The 17,027-nt window shown below is 34.4% G+C and overlaps 1 protein-coding gene across 2 annotated transcripts; it reads left to right on the top strand.

Moving 5' to 3' along the window:
* Nucleotides 1–2,661: 2,661 nt before the first annotated feature.
* LOC102807738 (15-hydroxyprostaglandin dehydrogenase [NAD(+)]-like) lies at nt 2,662–16,502 on the top strand. Of its 2 annotated transcripts, XR_014930699.1 has the most exons (8): nt 2,662–2,891; nt 4,420–4,546; nt 4,658–4,764; nt 7,639–7,735; nt 8,341–8,417; nt 10,455–10,594; nt 13,432–13,621; nt 15,514–16,502. XR_014930699.1 is itself a non-coding variant. In XM_006820952.2 (7 exons), exons 1-7 carry the CDS (start codon nt 2,799–2,801, stop codon nt 13,568–13,570), a joined length of 780 nt encoding a protein of 259 aa, XP_006821015.1. In that variant the 5' UTR covers nt 2,662–2,798; the 3' UTR covers nt 13,571–13,626. The 2 variants fall into 2 exon arrangements, 1 of the variants encoding a protein (XP_006821015.1); XM_006820952.2 differs by lacking the exon at nt 15,514–16,502 and having other exon boundaries at nt 13,432–13,626.
* Nucleotides 16,503–17,027: the final 525 nt, after the last annotated feature.

Here is a 17,027-nt window from a genome sequence, read left to right as displayed (position 1 = left end):
GAACTGTTTTTGGAATGCTAGTTACCCCAAAAATAGAGTTTGGGTCTAGCGTCCTCTGGCAATGGCAACTCCATCACCCTATCAGCAGTATGCTTTGACTATGGGACAACACTTACAAGGTAATACACCATTTTTACTGGTCTTAGCTAGGTGGTAGTCATAAGTAAAATTTGTCCCGGGATGGGAGTACTCTAGTATTTCTTCTTTGCTCGAAAACCCACCACCCCTCTGTGTCTGACTCTGCCTGTAGTTCAAATTTGTAATTTTTACTGACCGAAGTATATGGTGGGTAACTGAACATGGTGAATTTAGGCAGATGGTTTTTAATGTGTTAATCATGTGTTATGTGACCTTGTCCCAGATTTCTCTCTCCGCCATTGGCTGAATCACAGATTAATGCTTACAGTTCAAAATAGTCATTTTGACTGACCAGAGTCATGGTTGGTATGAACAAAGGTGTTTCTTGAATGAACTAGGTAAATAGGCGGGTTGAAAACCCTATGCCTAAGTTTAACACAGACCCTTTCTGATTTCTAACTAGGCCCAGGTTCTCACTCGACGTTTCTGATTTCTAGCCAGTCCCAGTTTACAGTAGAACTTCTGATTTCTAGCCAGCCCGTGTTTTTACATACCCTTTTCTGATTTCTAGCCAGCCCCATTTTCTCGCTAGAACCTTTCTGATTTCTAACCAATCCCAGTTTTACATATGGAGGTACATATCTTGAGACAGACATAATTTGCAGCTCGTATTTATTGATAAAATAGTACGATCGGAAAGCATAGACTTTTTCTGCCAGTACCAAGCTGAACAAAATGGTTATTGTTTTCCCTAGCAGCGAGATAATAGTACCATGTCACACTAATAAAAATGTTCCAGGCACTTGGCAAGAGATGGTGTTCCTTGCTGAGAGAGACCCAAGGCGGATAAGGAAAGTGGTACAAATGTGGTTGCATGATACACCATATATGTTAAGCAGAGCACTGCTATGGTAATAATGGCTCTGTTGGTAGCTGTAAGGTACAAAAACTCACGAAAAATAGAATAAGAACTGTCTTTTTACAGATCCAGGAAGAGTGGATAGTGGAAGCATATGGCATCAGATTATCGAGCAAAGCACTCTGGAAATATTGAACCACAGGGAATGAATTATTAGCTTTGGTGAATTCAGTACTTGGATTAAAGAACTTATCATTCAGATAAAAGGTAGTTGTTTGGTTGCCTGGAGAAACACCTCGCCAGGTGGATAGAATTCATTGGGGTAATATAATTTTATGTTAGTGAACAGACCAGGGAAGGTATGTGATCAATGTGGTAGACAGGGTAAACATTGTTCGAAATGCTATTCATTATTTTAATGTAGGAATCAATGGAAACTTAGATAGAACTCTCATTTGCAGCGGGTATTGAAGTAATTAAATTAGAAATAGAGCATATATAAATTGCCACAAAATGAGGCTAAATGAGCCTTCTAATTAGCCTTTCAAATTGAGAAACATGAGGAAATGCTTACAATTGCCAAATTAGTTAATTATTATACACAAATTGTAACAAGAAACTAAATTACCCTGCGCAATTTCCCAGAACATCTATGTAGTATTAATGTTTATTGAAATTTGTTAGGTAGTTCATAAGAAAAACAAACGATTACAATTAGTTAAATAATATGCAAATTAGATCGCATTTCAACTAAAATATTACCAGGTTTCTGCATTATCTCAGAGCAAATAAGTAACAAGTGTCATTGAAATATGTTGAATGGTACTCGAGGAACACAAAACAATTGTTTGGGCCATTGTTTATGCTAACTGAAAAGCGATAAACAAGTCTAGTTTAGACAGTCCTGATGTTGATTACAAATCACATACAAACTTACACAAAATGTTGTATTGTTTCATGTTTTTGTGTGAAATTGACTTAGGTATCTTCCTGCATTGCAATGAACGATGTTTTAAACTCAGGTGGGTCTACTACTGAGAACGGAACATCATGTGTCACCACGCATGCACAACCATTGTATTTGGCATCCTCTATCATCGTTATCACGTGATCACATATATATATATATATATATATATATTAAGCCAGTTGATTGAGTTGTTTATATTCTGATGCACCATGTACCAACATCTAATATACAGCTGAAAACAATTATTCAGCATATGATATCTGAGACAGTCATAATAATAAAATAACTTTCATGATAAACAATTTCTCACTTCCCAGTTTGCTGGAAAGATTGAGATGATCAGTGTGAGATCAAATCAATCCCATTGAAATGGCTTTGAAAAGTTTTCCGATTTAATTATTTTGAAATATAGGCAGAGACGTATTCAAAACTACAAAGTGGAATAAGAAAAATTAAATAAAAGATGGCTTCAGAGATAAGCAATAATGCCCCACCTGCAGAGTCGACAATATCAGACTAGAACAACGATCATGTTTAATCAATATCAATGCAGAAGTTTAGGAGGTGTCATAAATTCTCCCTGTAGAAGATGTACACAGGGAATTCACTACGGAGATTGTGTCAGCAGTGCAGACATCACCACGTTATTAACAAAATACCAACCCCTATGTGTTTGTTGACCTAACCAAGGCATTTTACACGGTTCCGGAGACTTCACAACGTCCGACTAGAGATGTCAGTGACCTCATCCCTACGTGCAAATGTTGCGTGAAGGTGAACGAACTTTAAATGTGTCATTTGACCCTCGTATGAACATTTCGGCTATAGTCTGTTATTAGCCAATTTAGATCGTGTTATAATTCAAAACATTGTCATAAGAGATCGGAAGTCATGGATATTTCTGGTAAAGTTGCTATAGTCACTGGTGGTGCTCAGGGAATTGGACGTGCTGTCACCGAATGTTTACTGAAGAAAGGGGCCAGGGTAAGTTCTAACACTTGTGTTTATCCAGTGGTACAAAATGCAGGTTACAGGTTCTGGTTCAAGTTACGGATTACTATTACCGATAAAATGTGAATTGTTGGAACAATTCCAGAAGCCTTAACTGCACACGGATGGTGACGTCATAAAATAATGCCCCCCCTCAATCGGGGTCGTTTGTTGGGAATATACGAATTTGTACATACAAATAACAATAAAGATACATACGACCTTACTGGTAAGTTGGAACAAATCGCGTCATAATATAATGATAATAACGGTAATAAATCCTAGCTTAACAGTTAAACCGAACGATCATATAGTCAGTCGAGTCACGCCAAGGGTCACGCACGTCGTTGCAAAATGGTCGTGTTGTTGAGAAAAAATTATGTTTCACTGCCACTTGTTTAATTATTTTACATTATTCCAGCTTACCAGCAGACATTTACTAAGATTGGTGATCTAAAATTATCTCCATGGGATGAGACAAGTCACTATATCAACAGGAATGTGCCTTAGCATTAGAATTAGGGTCGGGTCGGGTCAAGTATGGTAAACACAAATGGCAAACACCATATTGGTTCATAACTAAGATGTAAACTAACGGGTTATGACATACATATAGTTTAGACAAGCAGAAAACGCCAAATTGACAGTAATATTGACTAAATAATTGAGTAATGTAGTATATCTTCATATATATATTCTTGTCATTGTCTTGTGGGACACTTGGCAGTTTATCAGGATGTCCTATGACTACCAAACATGGTTCAATGGATTTATACAGTTGCATACAAATCCTCGTGATACGGATGACAGTGTTGGAAACTCCTACAGAAGATATGAAATATGTTAAAGACATTTACAATATATTAGAAACTCAAACTTTAACATAATCAACACAAGTAAATACTGCCTCCAATAGAAGCAAGTCAAAGAAAATCGGAATACGAACATCTGCAAATCACATGCACACGACCAATGGACACAGGAATAATTGCTGCTACCAAATTGGATCCCTTCGTTTGTATTGACCCCTAAATTTTGCTGATTCCCCCTTTCTTAATACCAAAATAATATATCGCCCCTTCTAGAATGTATTCGTCCACAAATTAATGAACATTTATGAGCATGTCATGAATAAATTAGCATAATTTAAGAAAAATGCATAAAGCGCACGTATGTTTTCTGGGATTATGTATAATGTTTTACACGACTGTTAGTGCATGGGGGTCATGACGTGCTCCCCACAAAAACAATGTTTTTATTTCATTGATTCGATAAAAACAACAACATGTCAGTCAGTTACCAGACGACTCATCGCGATTTGTGGGGAACAGTGTACATGGAATGTTTGCTTACCATTGTTTTTGCTGAGAGAAATATTGACCATTATATGAAAACACATATTTCCAAGTCTACCTACATCAGAATAAATTCTGAACATAGGACCTTCTGAACACAGGAATGTTTCCGTGTTGATAATGCACAATAAAAATAAACAAATGTGTCTGTTCTTTTGCTTTAACAGGGTGTTACAATTACTGATGTGCATGAGCAGAAAGGTCAAGAAACTGTCAATGAGTTCAGCCAGCAATACGACCAAAAAAGAGTCACATTTATGTATGCTGATGTCACTTTGAAGTCACAAATGGAAGGTACGCTGTCTGTCTTTCTGTATTTCTGTCTTTCTGTCTGTCTGTCTTTCTGTCTGTCTGTCTGTCTGTCTGTCTGTCTGTCTGTCTGTATATTAATTGCATAATTCACAGATGTTTTCAGACAAACAAAGACAACATTTGGGAGAGTGGATATTTTAATCTGCAATGCTGGTATTTGCAACGAATATGAATGGGAGAGAATGGTAGACATTAATTTCGTAAGTATAATACATCTCTATATTACTATGACCTGATGTGAGACATCATTGGCAACCATGTCCACCAAACATGAAGATGATATTGTTTTTAATTAAACACTTCGCAATGTGTGGTTATCTTAATCATGTGATATTATATTTGAGAGTTCGAATAACATGATACACTACATAACTTACTCTAATAATGTCATAATTCACATACTGTGAAATAGTTTATTTCAGCTGAAATTAATTTACGCTGGAAAGATTTTTTGCGTATTTAGTATGGAGTTTAATTTCATTGATTATTGCTGAATTTAATGTAAAACATAGGGAAAAAAGGTATATTCGGTGGATTTTATTTTCACTGAATCACCCCTTCAGTGAAAACAACGAAAATTAAGTATTCTACAGTATCATCATATTTATTATATATTGTATTATATATACAGGTCATATATGCTCAGTAATTATTATTAGTCCATAAGCCCTTAACCGATCTCATAGGGTCGATAAAAACGCACACACAAACCCGTATTCAATGAGAATAAATACATCGCCATAATATATGACAATGTTCATCAAAATAAGATATGACAAGGTTCATTGCCATAGATATGACATGTTACATCGTCATAACAAGGTACATCGTCATAAGATATGAAAAGGTACATCACCGTAAGATATGACATGGTACATCGCCATAAGATATGACATTGTACATCGCCATAAGATATGACATGGTACATCACAATAAGATATGACAAGGTACATCACCATAAGATATGACAAGGTATATCACCATAAGATATGACAAGGTACATCGCCATAAGACGTGACATGTTACATCGTCATACAAGGTACATCACTATAAAATATGAAAAGGTACATCGCTGTAAGATATGACATGTTTATCGCTTAATTTTGTTGTATTCGATTATTTATCCTTAATTTATTTTTACACATAGGATACTGTATTTATAAGTACAAGTGTTTGGGATATCCTAAATAGTACATTATGTTATGTTTATTATATTATTTGCGTTTTTTGCGGTGTTTCTCCTTCTTACTGGCGTCCGACTGTGATAGGTGTTGCAATATACCTTGCATTGTCGTGGCGAGCCGTGTGTATTTAGGACGACACTATGAAGATTATCATAATTATTAAATATATATTTATATCAATGCTTGTGTTTCCTCGAAAGGAAGTGTGGCTAGTCTGTACTGTAAAGGTTTTTGTCATATAAAAGTACATATTCACAGAGTTCGACATGTTACATCGCCGTAAAATATGACAAAGTACATCACCGTATACATGACATGTTGCAACACCATAAAAGGTATTATGTTACATCGCCATAACATATGACATGGTACATCGCCATAAAATACGTCATGTTACATCGCCATAAGATGTGACAACTTGAAGGTATATCGCCATAACATATGACATTGTACATCGCCATAAAATATGACATTGAATATCGCGATAAGATATGACGTTGTACATCGCCATAAAATATGACGTTGTACATCGCCATAAGATATGACATTGTACATCGCCATAAGATATGACAAGGTACATCACAATAAGATATGACAAGGTACATCACCATAAGATATGACAAGGTATATCACCATAAGATATGACAAGGTACATCGCCATAAGACGTGACATGTTACATCGTCATACAAGGTACATCACTATAAAATATGAAAAGGTACATCGCTGTAAGATATGACATGTTTATCGCTTAATTTTGTTGTATTCGATTATTTATCCTTAATTTATTTTTACACATAGGATACTGTATTTATAAGTACAAGTGTTTGGGATATCCTAAATAGTACATTATGTTATGTTTATTATATTATTTGCGTTTTTTGCGGTGTTTCTCCTTCTTACTGGCGTCCGACTGTGATAGGTGTTGCAATATACCTTGCATTGTCGTGGCGAGCCGTGTGTATTTAGGACGACACTATGAAGATTATCATAATTATTAAATATATATTTATATCAATGCTTGTGTTTCCTCGAAAGGAAGTGTGGCTAGTCTGTACTGTAAAGGTTTTTGTCATATAAAAGTACATATTCACAGAGTTCGACATGTTACATCGCCGTAAAATATGACAAAGTACATCACCGTATACATGACATGTTGCAACACCATAAAAGGTATTATGTTACATCGCCATAACATATGACATGGTACATCGCCATAAAATACGTCATGTTACATCGCCATAAGATGTGACAACTTGAAGGTATATCGCCATAACATATGACATTGTACATCGCCATAAAATATGACATTGAATATCGCGATAAGATATGACGTTGTACATCGCCATAAAATATGACGTTGTACATCGCCATAAGATATGACATTGTACATCGCCATAAGATATGACAAGGTACATCGCCATAAAATATGACATTGTACATCGCCATAAGATATGACATTGTATATCGCCATAAGATATGACGTTGTACATCGCCATAAAATATGACGTTGTACATCGCCATAAGATATGACATTGTACATCGCCATAAGATATGACAAGGTACATCGCCATAAAATATGACATTGTACATCGCCATAAGATATGACGTTGTATATCGCCATAAGATATGACGTTGTACATCGCCATAAGATATGACAAGGTACATCGCCATAAAATATGACATTGTACATCGCCATAAGATATGACATTGTATATCGCCATAAGATATGACGTTGTACATCGCCATAAGATATGACATGGTACATCGGAATAAGATATTACATTGTGCATGTTATGGTATCATAATATTGTACATTGCACTAAACATATATATTCTATGATATTCATGTACTGTGGATTACTATATGATTTTAAATCTATGCCTTCCAGGCTTCTACGATCAGAAACACATATCTTGCTGTGGAATATATGGGGACAAAGAATGGAGGAAATGGTGGAGTTATAATAATCAATTCTTCTCTTTTAGGTTAGTATTTCATCATTACTTTTTACCTGAAGTACATGATGTAAGAGCGCAGAAATTCTGTCGTTGTCGATGCTGAATCCGCCGTGAAACAGTTTTTACCCAAGTGTTTTCAATCTCGAATATCATACTTGTCAGTTTTGGATGACGACCAAGTTTTATAGCGTAAAGTGTTCTGTGTTTATTTTTCAAAATATTGATTAAATTTCATCTTCTTATGGCTGCAATATTTATCTGGCCATATTAAAATTACTGCACTATTATTTTAGAACTTATACATTTCATGTTATATTATTCAATAATAAAAATTAATACAGTACATATAATATTAATTAAAAAAACTCACTGCTTGGTATTTTACTTATATTTATATTATGTAGCACTATTATTTCAGAAATGTAATTTATGTTATATTATACTATAAGCAAATTAATACAGTACATGTAGTATTATTTGAGGAACATGAATAATAATTATTTGTTGTGATTTTGACGACAGAACTGTTCTTTTTTTTGCTTAAAACGTTTTGAATATAGTAATGCAATGTTTCAATGCCTTTTATATTTTATATGTATACAAAGTAAAGTTTTCTTTTGTTTGTTTGACAGGTTTGATACCGAATTCTATTATTCCAGTGTATGCAGCCGCCAAGAGTGGTCTGGTCGGATTTGCTAGAAGTGTGGCGGTAAGGCAAATCATAGATACCAAATTAAACTTAGGCATGTAGTGTTCGTATAAAAATACTAAATGAATGCAGTAGTATTCTCAGTTCTATAGGATTCCTATTGGGCATTTACGTATATGGATAACATTCAATGCGCCAGCAATGCTTATAGTCGCTGTTTTGTTTAATTTAAAATGATCTAATTATAAATGAAATTAATTAGAGAAATGGTATACCAAACAGTCAGATTTTTGTTGTTGTTTGCTGTGTATTTTATTCCCTTTCTACACAGTCTATGAAAAAAAATATGTATTTCTTGGGACATTATAAATACGCTGGATATTCGTACCATTTCTATTCAACATAGTACGATTCACAAACACGTGTTCTCACATTTGTTAACTTACGTCACTTCATAATGTGATATCAACCACAAGGCAAATAAAGATAACATACACGAGGGCAACTGTACATAAATATGACTAATATTTCAAATTTAATAACTCAATAATGGTAAAATGCGAATATGAATACTCACTGGGATATAAATAATATGAGCTGAATTCTTCGATATATCATATATGGATTTGGGCGTTATATTTAGTGTGTTGAATAACCTTTTAGATAAAAGACACATTATATAAGATATTGATAAAAACAAAAGTATTCCAAAGTGTGAACATTATTTTGTTCAGCACAAAAAGCTGGCCCAAAAATAAGTGTTTGTGAGAGTTGCGTGTAGGGGTGCATAGTGGGCCATTCTAGCCTATAAACTTGAATTTCTTTGGATGTCACCTTCTAACATAACCAAGTGATTTGAAATCTAATTAAATAAATTCCTTTCTTGACTATAAAAGCTCCGAAATACCAAACTATTGTAATAATCTCATCAAACCTCGAGTTACGGTGCCGTATATGAGGGAGGATGTATGGATATACATGAAAAAGATGTGTAATTATGATTTTAAATCTTATTTTGCAGCCTATGAATTACCAAAATTAGGTGAAAAAAGCCGATTTTTATTCAAATGCATGGTTTCTCCTAATCAGACGACTTGTGGAATAAGCTTATATGTTCAATAAGTCAGATGCGCCGCTAACACTGGGGTCGTTTTTTCTGAGTTGGTGATCGACGTATTGTTCGTCGCCACAAAGAACGTCCTATCGATCAAACACGGTGGGGTTTGTAGAAAATTGACCAAAAACTGGTGAAATCGGCTATGGAAACTAGACAGTGAAACTCATTTAAACAAATTCGTGATATAACGTAGTTAACCAACTGCTTATTGCGACGCTTAATGGTTAAACTGAACAATACGGTTTAATACATTCTTATTTATACCCGTTAGTTAACTCTTAGTAAAGTCCCGTAAGTAAGAAGTAACAGGTCAATCTAAATATACCAGTGTTTATTTGTAATTTGGCATTTGTAAACTTTTGCGAGAAAGTGTCTTACATTTTAACAATGATTTAATTTTAGTGTTTTATTGATATTAAAAAATGAGGAAGTAGAGATAAAGAAACATAATAATGTTCAAATGTTAAGTTAAATTAACAGGCGACACCTTTCTAAACCGTCAGTGATCAAACCAAATAGGCGTTGTGGTGGGATATTTGAGGTTATTGCCATTGTCATTCCCATCAAGAATATGTAAAATTAAATTCTTTAATGTCAATGTGAAAAAAAATTATGAATGGCAATATGGTAATTACGAGTATGGTAATGCTTGTGTATCTCATATTGTATCTCATTATATCTCGTATTATATCTCACCCATAACGTGTCTACGTGTCTTTCATTTAGTTGCTATATAAACTTTTTTTTTACGACAAGCTTTTTCAAAAAAACTACAATTGTATATTGTAATTTGTGGGGAAATCTGCAACAATCGACAAATAAATATATAATAAGTAAATAATCAGAGTATACGAAAGGAAAGGGAACGATAGACAAATTACAGTCAAGCGATGTGCTCTTAAATCTACAAAACATACTGTACGGGGATACGTTTGTTTATCTAATTGTCCAAATATTATTTACATTTGTGTTTTGCATAGTTTGAGCCAATGATGTCTGAAAACGCTATCCGTGTTGCAGCAATTTGTCCTGGTGCAGTAAACACACAAATTCGGAATAGTCTAATAACAAGATACGACGAAATAATGCAAGAACTAATGAAAACAGAGACATCTTTAGAGTAAGTAGTGGCATGGCATATGTAGTGTATATTTTATGAAAATTAATACCACCTGTGGAGAGGTGATACCATGCAATGCACCGACAGAAATTACAATGCAATGTGTCACGTTTATCAGGTATGAGCAATTCTTAATATAATCCTTGACCCTAAACATTTAGCATCTCATTACATGACACAAACTATATTTTCCTGAATTTTATCACATCAATTTATTAAAATCATAATGAAGTTACAGCCACAACTCAAAAATCAGATACTTTACGGAACCTAATTCTCTCAATCCTCGGGGGCGGAGCTACGTCACGGACGTTCTACGTTGCTAAGACGCGCACCATTGTACCACGTATTTCTATGGGCTTTGTGCGCGCTGCTGTGGAACGCCGGTGGAGCCGGTGAAAACTCGAGAAAACAACAAAAACTCAACTTTGAAGTAATTCTGAACAACCAAATTTATATATGTTACACGCGTAGGGCTAATATTGTTACACTGTTCAGGGAACTCTCAACAACCATCGCAAAGTACCGTTTTCTGCGAGTTTTGGTCTTTGTTTTCACCGCGAGGGTTGCCAGGCGGTAGAAAATGCCCGGATGTCCGCCCCCGAGGATAATAGTCTTTTCACCCTTTTCACATATGTCCTACTATACAAGCGTCTCGAAAACAATGCTTCAGGCGAGTAGCATAGCGCCCTCTATATTCAATCAAATTTGTTAAAACTATTTATATGTGTATGGTTTAGTAATCCTCATTTTTTGAACAAAATCTTTTCTTGGAATGATGATTTGCTCGTATTTTACGCTCGTTCAATAGAATACAAGAGCACCCATTCCTGATCAGAAATTAGGTGAATATCATCGGTTTTTCATTGTGGACTTTCACGTGAGACTGTGTTCAGTCAGGTCAGGTCAGCTTTGGCACGATTTGAATGAGCATGCCGACATGGTAGCTACTGGTGTGAGAATAATAAAATCCAACATCCTCAAGGGGCTAGGGTTATTTCTCAGAAGAATATTTGTCTCACACGAGCCACAGACAAAGAAGTCACTCATCTCAGGCCATTGGTGCATGGGATTATTTTTTTCCAATTCACCTCAAAATGTCTTATTAAACAGCGTAAACAAGTTTGATGCGTGTTCAGAGTAGTTACAAGCCTGCTCAATGTATTGCACCCAAACTACGGCAGTAAGAAAGATACCTGAACGCAAGATGGCTGTCATGTGAACCACTTTCTTTCTTTATTACGCATGCGCGCCGTAGCATGACAATAACAACTGTGATTTATCACACTCAACTCAGTGAATGTAAATTCAGATTTACAAATCGTACTCCCTATCATCCGCTGAATATACAAGTGCAAAGAAGATATAAATCAGATAACAAAATATTTAACTTCACTTTCACGCACTTGGTAACGACAATAATAATTTAAAGCGGGAGAGTCGTCACCTGCACATGCATCAGATGCCCATAACGTGCCATTGTTTACAAACAACCGTTTGCGTTTTTAGCGTATGTTGTTATCGTCGCTAGGGACTCAATTCTCGCGCGTGCGCAGGTAACGACCCTTCCGCTTTAAGTTTTTCAAACTCTAGAAAGCTAATTTTGTCAAATAAATGTACTCTATACAAAACGATTTTAGCATTAGAACACATTATGTAATGCTTTTCGTCACCAATTTCTGATGCATCACTCAATTTGCATATTCGCTCAGTTTGTGGAATGTTTTTGTAGCGTCCTTGTTCTATTGGTAAACTGTGATTTGATATGCTTAATTTTGTTATTGCTGATCGAATTTTATAGTTTATAATAAATTTTAGATAGTTTTCAAATTTGGAATTCTTTTGAATTTATTACTAATATTTTGTGTCATTCATTCTCTAATATAAATAACTTGTAATTTTGTTTTGATTTTCTTTTTATTCTTTTTGGCTTATTATCTTTAGCTTTCCTGGTTTACTACACTGAAGTACTTTTGACCATTCTTTTATAAACGTTAAGAAAGTTTTTTGCCCCATCTCACAGAGTTCAGTTTCATTTTGTAGTTTTGTTAAGGCAGGGGTTTTATCATTTTGTAATCTAGTCCAATATACTATTTAACTGGATGGGGTATCTACCTACCCAACGCACCTTGTATATTTGTATTTTTTATGAACCATCAGAATTTTAAATGCATTTTCTCATAATCTAGACTTTAATAATGACTTTAAAGTACCATTTTGTTCCAGTTTGTTAATGATATAGGCTCCCCAAACTGTATACCTTGTAAAATAAACCCTCCTCCCCACACTGTGTCAAATGCCTTGGTTAGGTCAACAAAGCACATATATAGGGGTTGGCATTTTGTTATTAAAGTGGCGATGCCTGTACTGCCGACACAAGCAAACAAATTATGACACTTCTAAAACTTCTGCATTCGACCATGATATTGATTAAACATGATCGTTATTGCCCATTTCTGAAGCCATCTTTTTTAAAGTTTTATTTATTTGTATTCAAATGTTTCAAATGCGTCTCTGCCTTTATTTAAAAATAATTAAATCGGAGAACTTTTTTCAAAGCCATTTCAGTGGGATTGATTTGATCTCACACTGATCATCTCAATCTTTCCAGCAAACTGGGAAGTGAAAAATCGTTTATCATGAAAGTTATTTTTATTAATATGACTGTTTCTGATATCAGATTTCATTTTTCTTTCAAGTCTATATAATTGTTTTTAGGGGTGGATACATTCTGAACAGTGTATCAGAGTATAAACAACTCGCGCCATGTATATCATGATCATCAACTGTCATAATGATAATATATACATTTGATATATTATTGTGTTATTTTGCAGACCGTATGTGATAGGTGATCACGTGGTAACGATGATAGAGGATGCCAAATATAATGGTTGTGCATGCGTGGTGACACATGATGTTCCGTTCTCAGTAGTAGACCCACCTGAGATTGTCCATTCACAGTGCAATTCTTGAATAAGATACCTAAGTCATTTCACAAAAAACATAAGCAATACAACATTTTGTGTAAGTTTGTATGTGATTTGTATTTTGTAATCAACATCAGGACTGTCTGAACTAGACTTGTTTATCGCTTTTCAGTTAGCATAAACAATGGCCCAAACAATTGTTTTTGTTCCTCGAGTACCATTCAACATATTTCAATGACACTTGTTACTTATTTGCTCTGAGATAATGCAGAAACCTGGTAATATTTTAGTTGAAATGCGATCTAATTTGCATATTATTTAACCAATTGTAATCGTTTATTTTTGTTTCTTATGAACTACTTAACACATATCATTAAAACTTGATACTACATAGATTGTCTGGGACTTTGCGCAGAACTAGTTAGTTTCTTTTTACAATCTGTGTATAATAATTACCTGATTTGGCAATTTAAAAGGTGGATAAGAACGCTCATTTAGGCTAATTTTGTGTAAATTTTAAATATGCTCTATTTCTGATTTATGTACTTCAATACTCGCTGCAAAGGAGAGTTCTTTATAAGTTTCCAACGATTCTTACATTAAAATAATGAATATCATTTCGAACTCACAATATTTACCCTGTAAATCACATATCTTCCCTGGTCTGTTCACTACCATAAAGTTATATTATCCCAAGGAATTCTATCCCCATGGCGAGGTGTTCCTCCAGACACAATCTATTTTATCAATAAATGCGAGCTGCAAGTTATGTCTGGCATACAATATATTATTATTAACAACTCCGTCTCAAGATAAATACCTCCATATTAGCCTCGCCAGTTTCAGGGATGTCCATCTGCTTGCCAGTAACTGCCTTTAATGGTGGTATTTGATGTTGATGGCTGAGTTTTCTTTTCGGGGAGTTTCGCTATCAGACTTTCATTATCACTATCATGTGACATAGACTCCTGCAACTCTGTGGCATAAGTACCAGCCCGCCCATCAGGACTAAATCTGGCTTTGTATGTGTACATGCTAAAAAGTTTACTGTGCATGTAACAGAACAGTGTGACCCAACTAATAACAGTATTTCCACAAATTGCTATTTAGGCATGTTGATAATGCGCCTGGAATAGAGCTAATACGTATGTTATAGACGGTACATAGTATAGATTTATAATATAGCTTGAATATATTTAGGAAATACACAGCATATAAATATATAATGCATACTGCAGATATTTAGAGTTTTTTACGCAAATAATTTTCACAGGTTTTTTGTTTACATTTCCATAGCAACAAACTGAAGATATAATGAACAAATAAAATATGTTATTAGAATAAGGTAACAAGACAGATTTCTATGACAGAAATAATTTTAATATATCTCACAGCAATGATTCACAATGATACAAACTCAAACCAAATACTGGTTAGAACTTCAGAAAACGTCTTGTATGAAACTGGGGTTGGTTCGAAATCAGAAAACGTCTAATATAAAGCTGTGACTGCTTAAAAATCACAAAGGGCCTGTGCGAAACTGGGGTTGGTTAGAAATCAGAAAAAGTCTAGTGAGAAACTAGGTTTGCTAGAAATCAGAAACTTCCAGTTCGAACCTAGTCAGTTGAATGTGAAAGTCGTCTTTGGGCACCTTTCACAAAATCAGTAGTTACAATGTCATAAACATATTAGGTTGTGGCTTTTCAAACGATGTTACTTCTCAAAAACATGTTAGAAACCTGTATTTCGTTTTTAGCAAAAAAAAAATAGTTATCAAATAATGGTTTTGACTAAACCTTAGAATGCCAAAGCCAACTTTTGTCACAGTTCAGAATAGAATACCTCGAACAATTTAAAAGTAACAAAGTATCTTCAGGATCTGTCTTGTCAAACAACAAGAAAAACTAAAGTCTTCAGCATATATGTACAGGAATTACATTTAAAAAGTAAACAAATAAAATAATCTTCTTTTTATTTTGCTGTTTGCAGGTTATCAATGAATTCTGGTCACAGAATAATGGTGGAAAAATCAAGACTCGTAAAGTGTTAGCAGTATTCAATCACAAAATAAATCATCATAACAAATATAAAGCTTTTAAAGAGTTAAAGAAATTGTAAAGATAATGAATGATGTGCGCAGGGAGTTCATTATTGTACTGTAGCATTATCAATAACAGTGCAACACGAACTGGAAAGTTTTGCAGCTACTGGCCCTGAAATCTGCATAATTATATAACATTCTCAAAATACATTTGACTATAGCTTTTCTAAGACTGCGATTTTACTGACAGATTGACAGATACATATAAAGAAGGCACAAGGTTTGATACATCATAATGATACATTGTATCAATTTTAATTTTACTTATTAAATATGCATTCAAAAATTCAAAACACATGTATTAAATGCTTCATGAATAAACAAGAATACTGCCAAAAACAGTAATATTAACATGACATCTTACCTTGCATGCTCATTTCATAAATCCTTTTCCTTATTTAAATCATCGGCAATGCAAAGTTTGGTGTGAGATTGGGTAACCCTTTTTTTCTGTTGAACAATCAAATCTTGAAACTGGTTGCCGATTGGGACAATAAATTTTTGAAATCACAATTTATGTATACAATATATACGTAATCCAGTGTCGTATTATCATTTTCCAATTTCAGTTTTAAACATTGCTACTTACTTCCAGATACATGTATATATACTAGTAGACTAGTTATTTGTAATATGTTTTTAGATTAAAGGTCAATAACAGTTATTAGACATCTACAGTTTCATGTGGACAAACAGTTCAGAGTGGTTGTCCAATTGGACAAAAATGTATTTTTTTTTATTTCAACCTCTATAATGTAGCATACCGGCTAACATACTAGCGTTTATATGCTTTACGATTTTTAGTAATAATGTTCCTTTGGTACAGTCATATCTTTGTGTTATTCCTTTTTGAGTACATCATGACACTTGAAATTCATTTTGTGGTATAATTATTTGTATCCAATCCTTGGGGCAGAGGTACATCACAGAATATTGTACTTAATGTATTTCTACGGTGTCTGTGCAAGCTGCCATGAAACGCTGGTCGCATAGCCATTGAAGATGGCTAACCTTCAGAAAACAGCTCAAACTCAACTTTGAAATAATCCTAAGCAACAATGTTGCACATGTAGGGGTAATCTTGTAATAGTTAACATTTTTTTAGCTCAACTGACCATATTTTTGTTGTGTACCTGCCTTGATGATTGTAGATAGGAATTTGTTCATGAGAAGTCTATCTACTAAAAACTATGCAAATTACCTACCAAAAACTATTTAACTGTTTAGGTGACTTTGTCATTTTTAGGGAAAAACCCTCTAAAATTCTAACCAGCTTTAATTTCAAATAGGATTCTCTCTAATTTCTAACCAGACCCAGTTTTGTAAACTGGACCCTTTCTGAATTTCACGCTAGACACTTTCTGATTTTTAACAAATCCCACTTTTCCACTATATGTTTACT

Source organism: Saccoglossus kowalevskii, chromosome 10 (genome assembly GCF_978046115.1).
Source record: "Saccoglossus kowalevskii chromosome 10, keSacKowa6.1, whole genome shotgun sequence".
Lineage (NCBI taxonomy): Eukaryota > Metazoa > Hemichordata > Enteropneusta > Harrimaniidae > Saccoglossus > Saccoglossus kowalevskii.
Note: the sequence above shows the minus strand (reverse complement) of the source record. Positions and strands in the feature narration are given on the sequence as shown.